At 48.9% G+C, this 13,577-nt stretch overlaps 2 protein-coding genes across 7 annotated transcripts in view; one reads left to right on the top strand and one right to left on the bottom strand.

Annotated features, from left to right (window-relative positions):
* ATL2 (atlastin GTPase 2) overlaps positions 1–3,630 on the top strand; it is a 38,619-nt gene extending 34,989 nt beyond the window's left edge. Inside the window, exons 13-16 of one of the 6 annotated variants that reach the window (XR_010359471.1) lie at positions 1,073–1,504; positions 2,753–2,767; positions 2,873–3,106; positions 3,393–3,630. Coding sequence is in view for 5 of the 6 variants with exons in the window: in XM_064415061.1 (XP_064271131.1) it covers positions 1,073–1,504; positions 2,753–2,767; positions 2,873–2,980 (555 nt within the window). In the remaining variant the exon portion in view is untranslated. Of the gene's footprint in view, positions 1–1,072; positions 1,505–2,752; positions 2,768–2,872 lie in introns of all 6 variants that reach the window. The other 5 variants (XM_064415061.1, XM_064415064.1, XM_064415060.1 and 2 more) reach the window with 5 other exon arrangements.
* A 3,667-nt stretch (positions 3,631–7,297) lies between these two features.
* On the bottom strand, positions 7,298–13,565 carry EIF4A3 (eukaryotic translation initiation factor 4A3). The gene is made up of 12 exons (XM_064415056.1): positions 13,337–13,565; positions 13,093–13,165; positions 12,269–12,335; positions 11,601–11,663; positions 11,085–11,217; positions 10,328–10,408; positions 9,912–10,053; positions 8,997–9,135; positions 8,428–8,543; positions 7,817–7,924; positions 7,610–7,737; positions 7,298–7,495 (listed from the first exon to the last, which is right to left on the bottom strand). The coding sequence occupies exons 1-12, from the start codon at positions 13,500–13,502 to the stop codon at positions 7,479–7,481; spliced, it is 1,233 nt and encodes a 410-aa protein (XP_064271126.1). The 5' UTR covers positions 13,503–13,565; the 3' UTR covers positions 7,298–7,478.
* Positions 13,566–13,577: the final 12 nt, after the last annotated feature.

The following is a 13,577-nucleotide window of genomic DNA, read 5'->3' as shown; positions in this document are numbered from 1 at the left end:
AACATAGCTCCCCATTAATTAGGCTAATTGTGGCCTTAATTGCTGAAGTAGATGTTTTGAGATTAAAGTAAGACCCTAGTGCTAGTGGCAGATAAGCCAGCTCCATTTGTTAGCAGGCTGTTTGGAGAATGTTCTGCTGGTTTAAGGGAACTCCCCTATTTCCATTTTGGAAAATGTCTTGAAATAGTAAATGTGTTGTTTATACTAAGTGCCAAGTCTGCCTTCCAAACTTGAATCTTCAGTGGTTGTTGAGATACTGTAGCTGCAAGGTTCCTAACTTGGAGCAGGCAATAAACAGAAACAGATGTTCTTTTAAACAGACTTTGTTTCCATAGTAATGTTCCCCAGTACTGTATATTTTTATATCACTGTAGAGATGTGCACAAATTATGGAATAGTTTTTTATCCAGATGTCTCATATGATGTTCTTGATCTGACACAGCTCTGAAACTTCTATTTTTAAGAACAGAAGTGGGAACTCTTTGGATTTAAAACTCGATTATGTAAAGGTAGTTCTTGCTGCAGCTTCTGAGTTGTCCTCATGAACTAAAGCCCTCCTTTGCTGAGTGTGCATAACCAAAATACTGTCCCACTAATGACCTGAAACGTAAGGAACAACAGGTGCAGTGTCAAAGAGTATAAGAAAACAGTGCCACTTATTTGTGTGGTGGCCTCTTGATCCCTCAGTAGCTCCTGGTGTTTAACATGCTCTGGGCAATGTGAAAAACCTGTTCTGAAAGAGGCAACTGATAGGCATTTTCCAGGGGGTTTTGGGGGATGTGGAGGACTTCATTCTGGGAAGAAGCAGGGGTGTGCGTGTGTGGCTGTTGTCCTTCTGGGTTTGCCTGAGGAGAGCAGTGGAAGGATGAGTTCCGTGCTGTGCTGTGGGTCTGTGGTTGGACAGGTGAGGCTCCTGCCCTGCCAGGATCCAGAATACCTCTGGCTGCTTCACTGGATGGGCCTGGGGCTCACAGAGCCAAGGGAGCTGCAGGGGTGGGGGCAGCGAGGGGCAGGTGCTCTCTGCAGCAGCAGACACTCCGGCTGTGACTCCATGGTACCTGTTGTCCCACAGGTGTGTGGGGGAGATAAGCCTTACATTGCCCCGTCGGACCTCGAGCAGAAGCACCAGGATTTCCGAGAGAGCGCCATCCGGCAGTTCCGCTCCGTCAAGAAGATGGGAGGGGAGGAGTTCTGCCGGCGCTACCAGGAGCAACTGGAAGTGGAAATCGAAGAGATCTATGCAAACTTTGTGAAGCACAACGATGGCAAAAACATCTTTTATGCTGCTCGTACCCCTGCCACTCTATTTGCAGTCATGTTTGCCATGTACATAATCTCAGGACTGACTGGGTTCCTTGGCATGAACTCCATAGCTGCCCTGTGTAATCTCGTGCTGGGGATGGCTCTTATATCGTTTTGTACTTGGGCATACGTTAAGTACTCTGGGGAATTCAGAGAAGTTGGAACAGCCATTGATCAGATCGCTGAAGCTATATGGGAACAGGTTGGTATCTGTTTTTATTGCAAAATCTTGCTGTCTTGAGCAGACAAATCAAACAGTTTCTGTTCAGTGCTGAGAGGGAAAAGCTGGTCTAGACCTAATAGAGAATGCTAGTGCTGCCAAAGGGAAAATCTGCTCAGTAGTGTGACTGCTCTCTTCAGGAACAGATGCTGCACACAAGGAATGTTAACTAAGCTTAGGATATTGTCAAAGAAGTACTACTTAAGGTGCAGAAGGTTACCTAGATGGTAAAGGGGACTCTTCAAAACTCCCTTTCCTTACTCAGAGCAAGGAATTGATTAGTCCTTGGAGAGAACTGGCTGAGTGATGGCTTTCAGCAGCTGCTGCCAGAGGGTGCACAGCAGGTTTTGTCCATCAGGGACACTTGCGCTGTCCGTGACAGCTTCAGTGGGTGCAACTGCTGTTTGCAAGGAGTATTCAACAAATTCCTGAAAGAGAAGATGTGAGTGTAAGGACAGTAGAGCTGGAGAAAACAACTTTCTGCATAGAGATTTTGCTGCCTGAACTCATTGACACAGTGGTGCCAGTAAGGTCATTGTAGAGAATTCCTGACCAGTAGTTTTTGGAGCATTCTGACTAGCTCTGTCCAGTGCCAGCAGAAGGGAAGCACTTTCCTGCTGTTGTTACTGGAAATAAAGGGTGCACTGAGCTTGTCTGGGGTGACATTAAGGTGTGTCCTGCAAGGCATGAGCAGATAACTAACTGGAGCCTTCTGCACAGATGCTTGCTTCCACAGCTGGGAAATTCCTGTGTTCAAGGCTGATCCTAGGCACTGGTACACGAGGCCTATCTGAGCAACCTGCTGAGGCTCCCAGTCAGGTTGTGAGCTACACTGGAGCCGAAAAAACGGATTCTTAAAAATAGGGAAATGAGCATCAGTAAATTAATCAGTAACTAACTCTGGAGTTAGCACCGCTCACTAGTGGTTAAAATTGAGGCTGTCCAGTCCTGCTGGAGCTGCTGCTGCAGGATACCCCAAGCACAGAAGGCTTGGTTTGGCTGCTGCCTTCTTGGGAGGGGGAGAGCTTTGGCTTGTGCTGGCAGGAGTTTGCCATTTGTGGGCTGGAGGAAGGTGGTCTCCAAAAGACCTCAGCAGTGTTGCTGATAGAGCTGCACATCACCAGTAATATGCAAAGCACTGCAGGTCCTGTCTGAGTCACTCTGATTAAATACTCATTCTTGCTGTTGATTTTTCTGAATCTCTGCCTTTCTTTTCCCTCCTTGCTTCAGAGGAATCCCAGGAAGGTGAGAAGTTACTGGCAATCAGGTTTTTTTTGTTTTTCTGAACTTGATTGAGTTTCTGCTGTGTTGTGAGAGCCGTTTTTCCTAACAGCTGAATTCGTGTTTTAGGTGTTTTCCAAACTCTTTGAAGTCCTTAGACGCCGAACCGTTCGTCGTGCTCTTACATCAGTGCCGCGACAGCGACTCTCATCCAACAATAACAAGAAGAAAAACTAGCCAGTATTTTTAACTTTCTTTCTGTATCTGAAGTGTTCACACTTACACATATAGGACAATAAGCTGGACCGTCTGGGCCGGTCTGCATAAATGCTGTAACCATACCAGACTGATGCTGCATATGGGGTATGGAATTGCACATCCATCTTCTAGGAACTGTAAAGTGGTTTGAATTCAGTGAAATACTGCTGTGTAGGAGGGGTATCACTTGTGTCCATAGCATGTGACTGCTTTAACCTCATTACTCTAGCAGCAAAATTCATTTCTCTTTCAGTTCATTCCTCTTTGTGTCAGACTTCATCATTCTAAGTTTTTTCATGATTTCAAGTCTCATCTCTTTATATGATTTTATATCTTATTTTCCTTTGTTCCCTCATTTTCTTGTTTCTTTTGCACATTTCTCATTCCACAGGTGTTGAAGCCCATGAGTGATAATTTGATGGAGGATCATATGAGGCAGTCTGTAAAAAACTCTATCAAAGCAGGCCTGACCGAGCAGGTGGCTCACCATGCCAGACTAAAGACAGACTGACAGTTCGTCTCCTCTTCAACTCTGCCCTTTCATCCTAGACATGCTTGCTGTACCATGAGAACTCTATAATAATAAAAAATAAATAAAAATAAACCAAAGTTTACAATCAACTGTAGAAGTAGTTTAGTGTGATTGGCTTCACAGATTGCTGCCATCACCGGGGAAGAGTTACATTTGTCAGTGCTCAGCTTCTCAGACAAACTGGTGCCATGGAGCCCGCTGGGGTGGGAGGGAGTGGCTCAGTTTTACCTGGTCCTGGTGCCCCGTGTGTGGGGGAGGGAGGGGAGCTTCCCCAGCGTTGTGAGTCCGTGCAGGCTCTGGCTTACGGGGGGAACCTGTCCCCTGCAGCAGCTGACTTCAGGGAAGTGTCACGGTCAGCCCCTCTCCAGCTGTGCTCTCCCCCGCTGTCCCCAGCTCGGCACCGCCCTTGCCAGCTCCCGCGGCCGCTGGAGCCATCGGAGCCGCCACTCCATTGCAACGCGTCTCTTGCTTTCTTGCCTTTTACCAGTGTTACACAGGTGCATGTGCAGAACTGGGGTGTCAGGGAGGCAGTGGCTCAGCACGGAGGGTGTCTTGCCTTGAACTCGCAGACCTGGTCCCGAGGGAGGTGCATATCGGAACTGAGCTGTCTTTTTCTGCAGTTTAGCCTTCATGTATATAATATTGCCATTAATTCTACTGGGGAAGAAATTCCATCCAAAAATGTTGCCTACAGCTACCAAGCAATGAGTTAGGATTGTCTGTACAGTGTGTTTAGTTTTTATTTTTTAAGAAATCACAGATAGGGCATGTATATGAAATATAAATATATAAATACGATTTTGTATCAAAGTTTTGTAGTTTATGGCAAAACCTGGTTCTGTGGTAGCTAAGTGCAGTTCCTGTAAAGGAATGTTTGTGGCTCATGTAAATGTGTGAATGCATCAACAATTTGAAGTTTTTTGATATATTTGTGATATTTACCTGCCTTGAGCACTGCAATCTCTCACCCCCTTGGAAAAATCAATGGGAATGTTTGTTGTGAAACTCTTGTCTTCTGTTGCATTTTAAAGTTATTTCCTGTAATTTATTTTCAGTACATGATTAAAATCAGTTGTGTATATATGAAATGAAATCCGTGCTTATTTTTAAAAGATGTTCAAGTATTGTATTCTACTACATAAACTATGTCAAATACTTATCCTGACAATTATATGAACAGATTTGTTCTATTGTACTTCATAGCTTTCTATTGAAGCCGATGTTCCTCTCATGCTTGTCTCTGGAAGGTGACCTCTGTCCAGCTCATACCCCCTCCCTGTACAGAAAAACCTCCTGCTGTTCTTAAGCACGCTTTTGACTTGTGGAGTTGCTTGTCAGATTCTGCCCTCCAACAATTGTATCACTCTGAAATCTTGTTACTGGCTTTACTTTCATTCTTGGCTAAATCAGTATCAACTGTGTGGAGTGTACAGGCAGCTAAACAATTAACTGCTGTAGTTTCAGCTGGAAATGGCTGTGTGCAATAGCTGGGTTTTTTGCATTCCTAAATGGTAACAATTTTCATCAACATTTGAGCTTTAACATCTCCCCTCTCTTGAGTGAGGGAAGTCATCTGTCTAGGACTAAAGCAATTGCACTGTGACTTTTGCACTGCAAAGGACTGCTGGGGAGTGGTGGTTACCTGCCCTCTGCAGGTGAGGGCTCAGCTCCAGGGGAATGATGCTAAAGATGAGGTAGGAATGTCGCATTTTATGATATCTCAACCTGTACAGATTAAATACTGTTATTCAAACAAGCCCGTGCTTTGGTGATTAATCTCTTCCTAACCAAATGAGTCACATGGGGGCTCGCAGGGCCACGGCTGCCCTTGATGCTCGTGGTCTCCAGGAAGGTGCAGGTCGGCTTTGAGGCTGTGCCCTGCGGAGATGGTAAAAGCAGAACTCTTCCCAGCACGTGGACGAGGAGTTGGGAGGCTTTGTACAGAATCTCCTTCCGGGGGCAGTTCCTGAACACTGTGCCACCAAGTCGTAGCATGAACGCAAAATCCCCTCGAGCTTGTGGGAGGGATTGACGGTAGGGAAGGGGTGGGGTCAAGATGACTTTTAATCGGGTCTGGGAAACGGCTGTGTCCTTGTTCGGCCGTGTTATCTGTTAACTCTATCTCACCCTTCCCTGGAAGAGGGGACTCCATTCTGTGGGCACAGAGGTCAAAGTGGCAGGGACTGGAATGGGACTTGGGGTCCCAAGGGCTGCATGTTTGGAATGGCAGCAGCCTGGAGTGAGGTTGTGTCACTTGAACAGTGAGCTGGATTCAGCCAGCAAGTAGCGGGGGGGACTTGGAGCCAGGGGTGGGAGCAGCTCTAGGTCTGGGCTGGACACATCTATTTTGGCATGAGGGACAAGGTCTGGGCTGATTTGGAGGGTGTGGGGTTCCATTTTCGTGTGACTCCCTCTGTGGGGACAAGAGAGGCTCTGCAGGGGCCAGCTGAGGACAGACTTGAGTCTCAAGGCCAGCTACTGAGGACAGGCACGGCAGGGATGTGCAAGGGTGGGCTCAACCAGCAGCTGCAGTGCAGCTGTGGGCTGTGTCCAACTGCTGGTTACTGGAGCAGACTGGTGCTCCCAAGGCTGGATACTGGATGAGCTGAGCCTCCTCGCCCAATTCCTGGAGGGATCCAGAGCCTGTATGTGTATTGTCCCCAACAGTCCTTCCTGGTGACCAGGTGGAGGGGCAGGGTGAGGGTGTTGGTGCTGTTGTGCCAGTGCTGAACACTGACCTGGATGGATGAGCGAGCACATTCTGTGCGTGTGCCCAGTGGGAATGCTGGCTCAGCCTTGCTGCTGGTGGCACGTGGGGGCATGAAGCTCCATTGGCAACCCCTCACAATCAGTATTCCTTGTAGAACAAGCTTAGCACTTCTCAGCTTCTGTCTGGGTACTGTTCAGGAGATCAGGCTGGTGCACCGAGTGGGTTCCTCAGGGAACTGAGGAGTTTCTCAGGGCTTTAAAGAAGCTGACAGCTGCTTTCTCTACCCTGGGATATTCCACTGCTGATCAGGAAAGGAGGTCTGAGAGCTGATCCAATTCTGTGCCAACTGTGCTGTACTCAGGCCTTGCTTCCCCTGTCCTCCCTGAGCATGCAAAAAGCCAAATTTAGCAGAAAAAGCACACAGAAGATGGAAACTGACCCTGGCCAACTCCTGCCTCACACAGGGACACGGCAGAGCAAGGTAGGAAAGCTGCATGGAAGATCCTACAGCTGGGAAAGTACAATATCATGCCAGAGAGACACAGGAGCAGAGGTGACAGGGCAGATGTAATGAGGTACAGCAGCAGAAAGAGGCAGAGAAGGTTACAAGACAGGATACTTGCTCATTCTGTTCTGGAAGTGTGTGCCAAAGTTCCTTGGGATGGGAAATCCTCATCTGGAGCAGTACGTGTGGTGATTTCTGGCTCCAGAAAGACGTAACCAGCAGGAAATTTCTGGCTATCTCCTAACTTAATTTTCTTACAGCAGACTAGGGCCAGGTCACAGATTTTTCCTGTAGATGTCTGATCCATGAAGGTTAAGTTAAGGAAACTAAAAGTACATCAGGTGGCGTGGCACAACATAAGGTAGAGAACAAATAATAACAAAAGAATAACAAAAGAACAACAAAAGGGTAGAGAACGGGAAGCCCTGTGTTCTATGAACCCAGATATGGGGAGTGCCCAGGGTTTTGTTTCATTATACTAGCCAAGCACAGCAGTATCTCAAAACTCCCTGCCTGTTACTATGCTGGGTTAAAGTAATTAAGCACAGGTTATGGTAAAACTTCCTTTTTAATTGAAAAACATGGGCGGGAGTACAGACAATATTTACACAAGTTCTCAAGTGCAGTTCAGCTCAAGAACATATGACCAAAAATATGATAAAAGGATGTGGGTCCAAAACAGAATTATGGAGGGTACCAAATGGTACAACTTCCTGCTAACCACGGACCTTCAGATCAGATCAGCAACTGAAACGAGAGAAAAGGAAATAATTAAAAGTGTTACCTGAGTGTGTGGGGAGCCCCAGCCCAGCGGGACAGCCCAGCACTGCTGCCCCCGGGCTCTCCCCAGGCAGCACGCACCGTTCATGGGCATCTCGTCGATCTGGGTGGAGTAGTACTGCTCGATGTCCCGCAGGATGCGGATGTCGTCGTTCTTCACAAAGTTGATGGCGACGCCTTTCCGGCCGTACCTGCCCGAGCGGCCGATTCTGCAGAGGGAAGAGGGAATGGAGCCACTGCGGGAAGAGCTCCCCCAGCCCCGGTGGCCTGTGGGAAGCCCCGGCCTACCTGTGTATGTAGAGTTCTCTGTTGTTGGGCAGGTCGTAGTTAATGATCAGCGACACCTGAGGCACATCCAGGCCTCGAGCCCAAACGTCCGTGGAAATAAGAACTCGGCTGCAAAGGGAAGGGCACAGTTAGGACTTCTCTGGGAACTCCCACTCTCCAGCACAAAGCATCCCCTGCTATTCCAGGCTCTCCCCTGCCCACAGCACACCAGCAGCATCCACACTTCTGCTGCACAGAAAGCTGTCCCTTGCACTACCACCAAACTTCAGCCCAGACAGGACCAAGACAGCTTGGATCTTTCAGAAGGAATAATGCTCCCAAGTGTTTAAAATACTGAGGATGGAGCACAAACATTTTTCCTTGAATTTTAAACGTAGAAACTCCCAACCAAATTTTGTCTTCAGCAAAATAGAACAGACTAATTCTACACCCAGAGGTATGAGTATCCCTCCGTGGAAAATTGCACACTCTCAACCCTTCCACACCAAAGGAGATAGATGGAAATCAGAGTTCTCCTTAACCTGAGCTGAAAGAATCCTTGAGACAGAGGCATTAGGGTTTCCCTGCCCCGAGGCAGCATTGATGTAAGCAACATTATTTAGGGCATTTACCTTGCACCAGATCTGAACTCTTTCATGATGGACTCTCTCTCCTTTTGGGGCATGTCCCCATGCATGGAGGAAACTGTGAAGTTGGCTTCCCTCATCTTCTCTGTGAGCCAGTCGACCTGTGAACACAGCCTGGGTTAGCTCTTTGCTCACACAGCCAAACGCAGCAGCTGAGCTCCAGAATGTTTGCTGAGATGAGCTGGTATGGCCTGAGAGACACTTCCACAAACATTCTGAGACTAAGGGAAGTAAATAATCCTTAGAAAGCATCAGCTCTATGATACAGGGCTCCACAAGCCCTGGAAGGAAAGGAATTAAGAGCATTTATTTAGGAAGTGTGTCTTTGCTCCAGGAATTATAAGCAGTTAGATTGAGCATATTCTTACTTCTCTACAAAGGCAGTTCCTGTCAGTGTATCAGGTCTGCCTCTGTTGTTTTAAGTTAGGCCCAAAGGTTTAACCTATGGTCCTACTGAACTGTTTCCAAATAGAGGAGCAACCAGACCTCTCAACTAGTCCAGCATTGTTTGAGTCACCCTCAGGAAGCCCCATGCTCCCCTGATGGCCCTGTACCTTTCTCTTGGTGTTACAAAAGATGACAGCCTGGGTGATGGTCAGCGTGTCGTAGAGATCACACAAGGTATCGAACTTCCACTCTTCCCTCTCCACAGCCACGAAAAACTGCTTGATTCCTTCGAGGGTCAACTCATCACTGCAGGGAAGAACACCACAAGCAGTTAGAAGGGCTGGGTGTGCTTTAGCAGAGACCACCCCTCTGCCCCATGTGCTGTGGGTTGCTGGGTCCAGATGGAGTCCAAGTTGTTCTAGAAAGTCCTGGGAAAACTCAGCTTTAAGAAGGGCCCTGAACATGACCCGTTCAGCAGAGACTGGAGCTGCTCTGCTCCAGCCAGACAGCTCCATTTCTGTTCTCATCATTTTTACATTCCAGCTTCTTGACAAGACAGATTGAATTCTTCAGTCTCAGGAAGCCTGAATGTACTAAATGGGGCAGTGTAAGAGCTCAGGCAAGAGGGAGACTCCTCCCAAGTCCCAGTGCACAAGGACCCGTGACACCACCAGATGTGAACTGTGCCTCCAAAAAAACTGTGCCTGAGATCAGGCGGCTAAAGGGTTTTTTTGCCTGTACGTAATAGGAAATTTTAACAGGAAGCCTAAAAAAATCCTCTGGGGGAGCCCAGGAACTGGGTAAGTGTGAAGGATAGATTTCCATGAGGAGAGACTGCTATCCATGGGGAGAATGAGGGGACAGCCAGGCTGAGCACCAGCACTCAGAACTGGGCAAGGAAAAAGTCAGGGAAATAACTCAGCCCCTGCTGGGAAACAGGACATGAGCACATCTGGAACAGTCAGGAATGATGAGAAGGAACACAGGAGACTCCCTGTACATTTAAACCAGTTAACACTGTGAACTGCCCAGGCCCAACCCCGTTCCCAGAGCCCCTGTTCTCTCCAAGGAAACTCACTGACCGTTTCACCAGGATGCGGATGGGGTCTGTCATGAATTTGTTGGTCATTTCCAAGATTTCATGCGGCAAAGTGGCGCTGATCAGAACCACCTGTGTGGCTGGAGGCAGGTATCTGTACACATCGTAAATCTGCTCCTTGAAGCCTGCAGTGCAAGTCAAGCCACACAGAAGAGTTAGCACATCCTTCTCCCAAATACCCTCCTCTTTCACAATCTGATCTGGAATTCAGTACTGGGTCTATACTATGGGATGAACACAGATGTGTGAATCAGTAACATCAGACAAGGCCTGTTGTGTAGATTAACCTACTACAGCCTAGAACTGACTGTAATAGTCTAACTTTTTAGAAGTGGGCCTGTCAGCTGGGACACCCTGGAATCTCAAAGAAGTAAGGAGAAAGGGAGGCAAATGTTTTACCTTTATTGAGCATTTCATCTGCTTCATCCAAAACCAGCATTTTGATGGCACGAGTTCTTAGACTTCTGCGGCGAATCATATCTGTAAGATTTCACTTTGTGAGATGAGAATGCTCTGAAAGCAAGTGAGCCTCACTACTGTCAGGGCATTTTGGTGGAGGGACAGATGTGAGAAAGACAAAATGCCAGATGAACTTTATGTCAACAGAATCCACAAATCCTGTTTGAGAGTCAGCCCAGCTCAGCAGCTGCTAATTTTTGGTGGGTTTTTTTTCCACTTGTGGGGACCAGTTCATGTTCTCCCAGTGACAGGAGCTTGTCTAAGTGCTGTGCGTTTCTCAGACACCCAGAAGATGGGAGCTTGAAGGCCAACACTACCCTGTGGTAACTGCCACGAGCAGTAAATGTTAAACTCTTCATGCAGTGGAACCAGAAGGTACCAGCTGCAAGTGCACCTGGTTTAACAAAGATGGAGCAACCACCAGGACACAGAAAATGTGGGCCTAGTTTTGGCATTTGTGTAGGTCTGGCTCCTCTCCCCTTGAAGACTCAGGGACTGTAATACTTTCTCTCCAAAGCCACCACATAAAGAGTCACCCCAACAATGGAAAGCAAAGCATTAACAGAGGAAATGAAAATACCATCACCACTGATTTCCCCCAGTCTTTTCCAGGCACAACAGCACTCAGTTGTTACCTTGTTACACTTCACGGCAATGTTACATTAACAGTGTTACAATGCAGGTCAGATTTCCTTACCGAACACGCGGCCCGGGGTGCCAGCCACCACGTGCTGCCCATAATCCAGCTTGCGGATGTCCTCGCCCACGTTGGTGCCCCCGATGCAGGCGTGGCACTGCACGTTCATGTAGTCTCCCAGGGCGAGAAGGCCCTGTGTGGGCAGAAGGAATGGGCTCACTGCCCCAGCTCTGCCCGGGCTGCGTTTGTCAGGGCAGGCTGGTCTGTGCAGCCGTGCTGGGGGGCTTTTGAAGAGATCTCAGTACAAGGAGCAAGAAGGATTTTTTAAATGTCTGTTACCCAAACCTCCACAACAGCAGGCCTTAAAAACTCAGCTAGGGCTGTGCAAAACCTCAGACTGCCAAAGTAATGAATTTAATGCTGAGGAGCAAATGGCCCCGTATCAGGTCATACTTTTGTTATTTCCCTCAGGAACAGAAAGAAAAAGTGGAAGCTTTGAGCTCTGCTAGAGAAACACCAGAGCACTGGCCCCAGGTCCTGCCAGGGCTTTCCAGACAAGGACTGAAATGCTCCTACCTTCTGGATCTGCACAGCCAGCTCCCGGGTTGGTGCCAGGATCAAGGCTTGGGTCTCGCGAACCTGGTTAAAGCAGGGAACCACATGGAAGTTAACCACAGGCCAGAGAGCTGGGCATGCAAGAGGTGATGGACCTCACAGAATCAAAGCTGTGAAATGTCACAGCTGAAGGCTTTAGCACAGAATTTTGTGCTAAAAAAAAGGTGTGTACATTTCTTGCTAAATAGAACCAAATTTCAAGTCCTTCAGTTCTGTGTTTGGTTCAGATAAACACCTTGCTTTGCTCAAGCACTCCAAGACAAAGTTCTGAGGTGTCACCTCTAAAAGTATTATGAGCACTTCACAGAAATAAATCAAAAGCTGTCCTTTCCACTTAGAACATGCAACCTCAATTTTTATGTGCCCAGACGGTGACAGATGAGTAACAATCCCAGCCCACTGAAAACCACCCTTTTATTCAACTGCAGCTGCACATCCAGGTTAAACCCCACAGCTGCTGGATGGACACGATGCCCCTGAGCAGAACAAGAGCAAACAGCTGTCAGCCAGAAACCCAGGTCTGATTCTGTGCAAAACTTCATTTTTTCCCCTCTTAAAGAACACACTTTTTTGATGAAAACCAGTGATTTAACAACAATTATTTTCAGCATGTGCTGCTCTGAGATTACCTGTATATCCAGGCACTGCAGAACAGATATGGAGAATGTTGCTGTCTTCCCTGTTCCCGACTGCGACCTGAGAAACACACGTTTGGTGAACACTCTGCATGTCTGGACAAACAGCACAGCAATTCCAACACATTCCACCCCTCTGCTCTCTCCCACCCCCTGCAAAGAACTCAACAGTGCCAGCAAAGGCTTGTTGTGGTCAGAGTGTGATCTGCTGTCAAGCAGCTTTGAGAACTGCAGTATCAGGGACACTCCAGGATCCCCAGCTGTGGCACCTTCACAATCAGATCAGCAGTTTAACTTTCTGCAATCTGCCACACAATTTTTCCAAGTAAATAACAGATAAGCCAATGCAATTTGTAAGGCCAGTAATTTGTGCTAGTGACCAAGAAAGGATTTTTTCAGTGGGATGCATATCCTTCTTTGTCTCTAAGACATATTTTTTACAGTAACTAAACCTAATAAACTTTCACATTAACTGGCAGAGAATCACAACAAGTTGGGCAATTTCACTGTTTGCTTGTCACACCATAAAACCACAGAACAATTTGAACTGGAAGGGGATTAAACAACATCCAGCTCCATCCCCCGACCTGCCGTGCCAGGGAACACCTCCCACCAGACCAGGCTGCCCAGAGCCCCATCCAGCCTGGCTTTGAGCACTTCCAGGGATGGGACACCTACAGCTGCTCTGGCCAACCTGTCTCCTTGTCCCACCAATTTCACGTCACTCCCCACACCCTGCCAGGCCCACGGGTGGCCGATCCCGCTTCCACCCTCGAGGCAGGCAATGCGCCCGACACCCCACCCCCGGCCGCACTCACTGGGCGATCACGTCCCTGCCCTTGATGATCTGCTTGATGGCTCGCTGCTGGATGGCCGACGGCTTCTCGAACCCTGCGGGGCCAAGAACACGTCAGGCCAGGCCGCACCGCCGGCCGCACGGCGCAGGCGCGGCCGGGCCCCATCCGGGCCGTGCCGCGGCCCCCGGCCCGCTCCGTGCCCTCAGCCTCCCGCTGCCCCGCGGGCCCGGCCCCGCGGCCCGGCCCCTCCGCGCCCGCCGCCCACCGTAGGCGTAGATGCCGCGCAGCAGGTCCTCCCGCAGGCCCATGGTGTCGAAGGTGGGCGTCACGTCCACCTCCTCGCTCGTCTCGAACTCCACCTTGGTCATGTCCTCCTCCTTCATGAGGCGCTTCCGCGCCGAGCCGCCCGCAGACCCCGCGGACCCCGCCATGGCCGCACAACGCCCGCCGCGCGCGCCGCGCTCCGCCACTGCGCCTGCGCGGGGAGGGGCGGGCGGGGGCGGTGC

This window comes from Passer domesticus, chromosome 3 (assembly GCF_036417665.1).
Source record: "Passer domesticus isolate bPasDom1 chromosome 3, bPasDom1.hap1, whole genome shotgun sequence".
Taxonomy (NCBI): Eukaryota; Metazoa; Chordata; class Aves; order Passeriformes; family Passeridae; genus Passer; species Passer domesticus.
The sequence above is the reverse complement of the archived record's forward strand: the minus strand, read 5'-3'. Positions and strand labels throughout refer to the sequence as shown.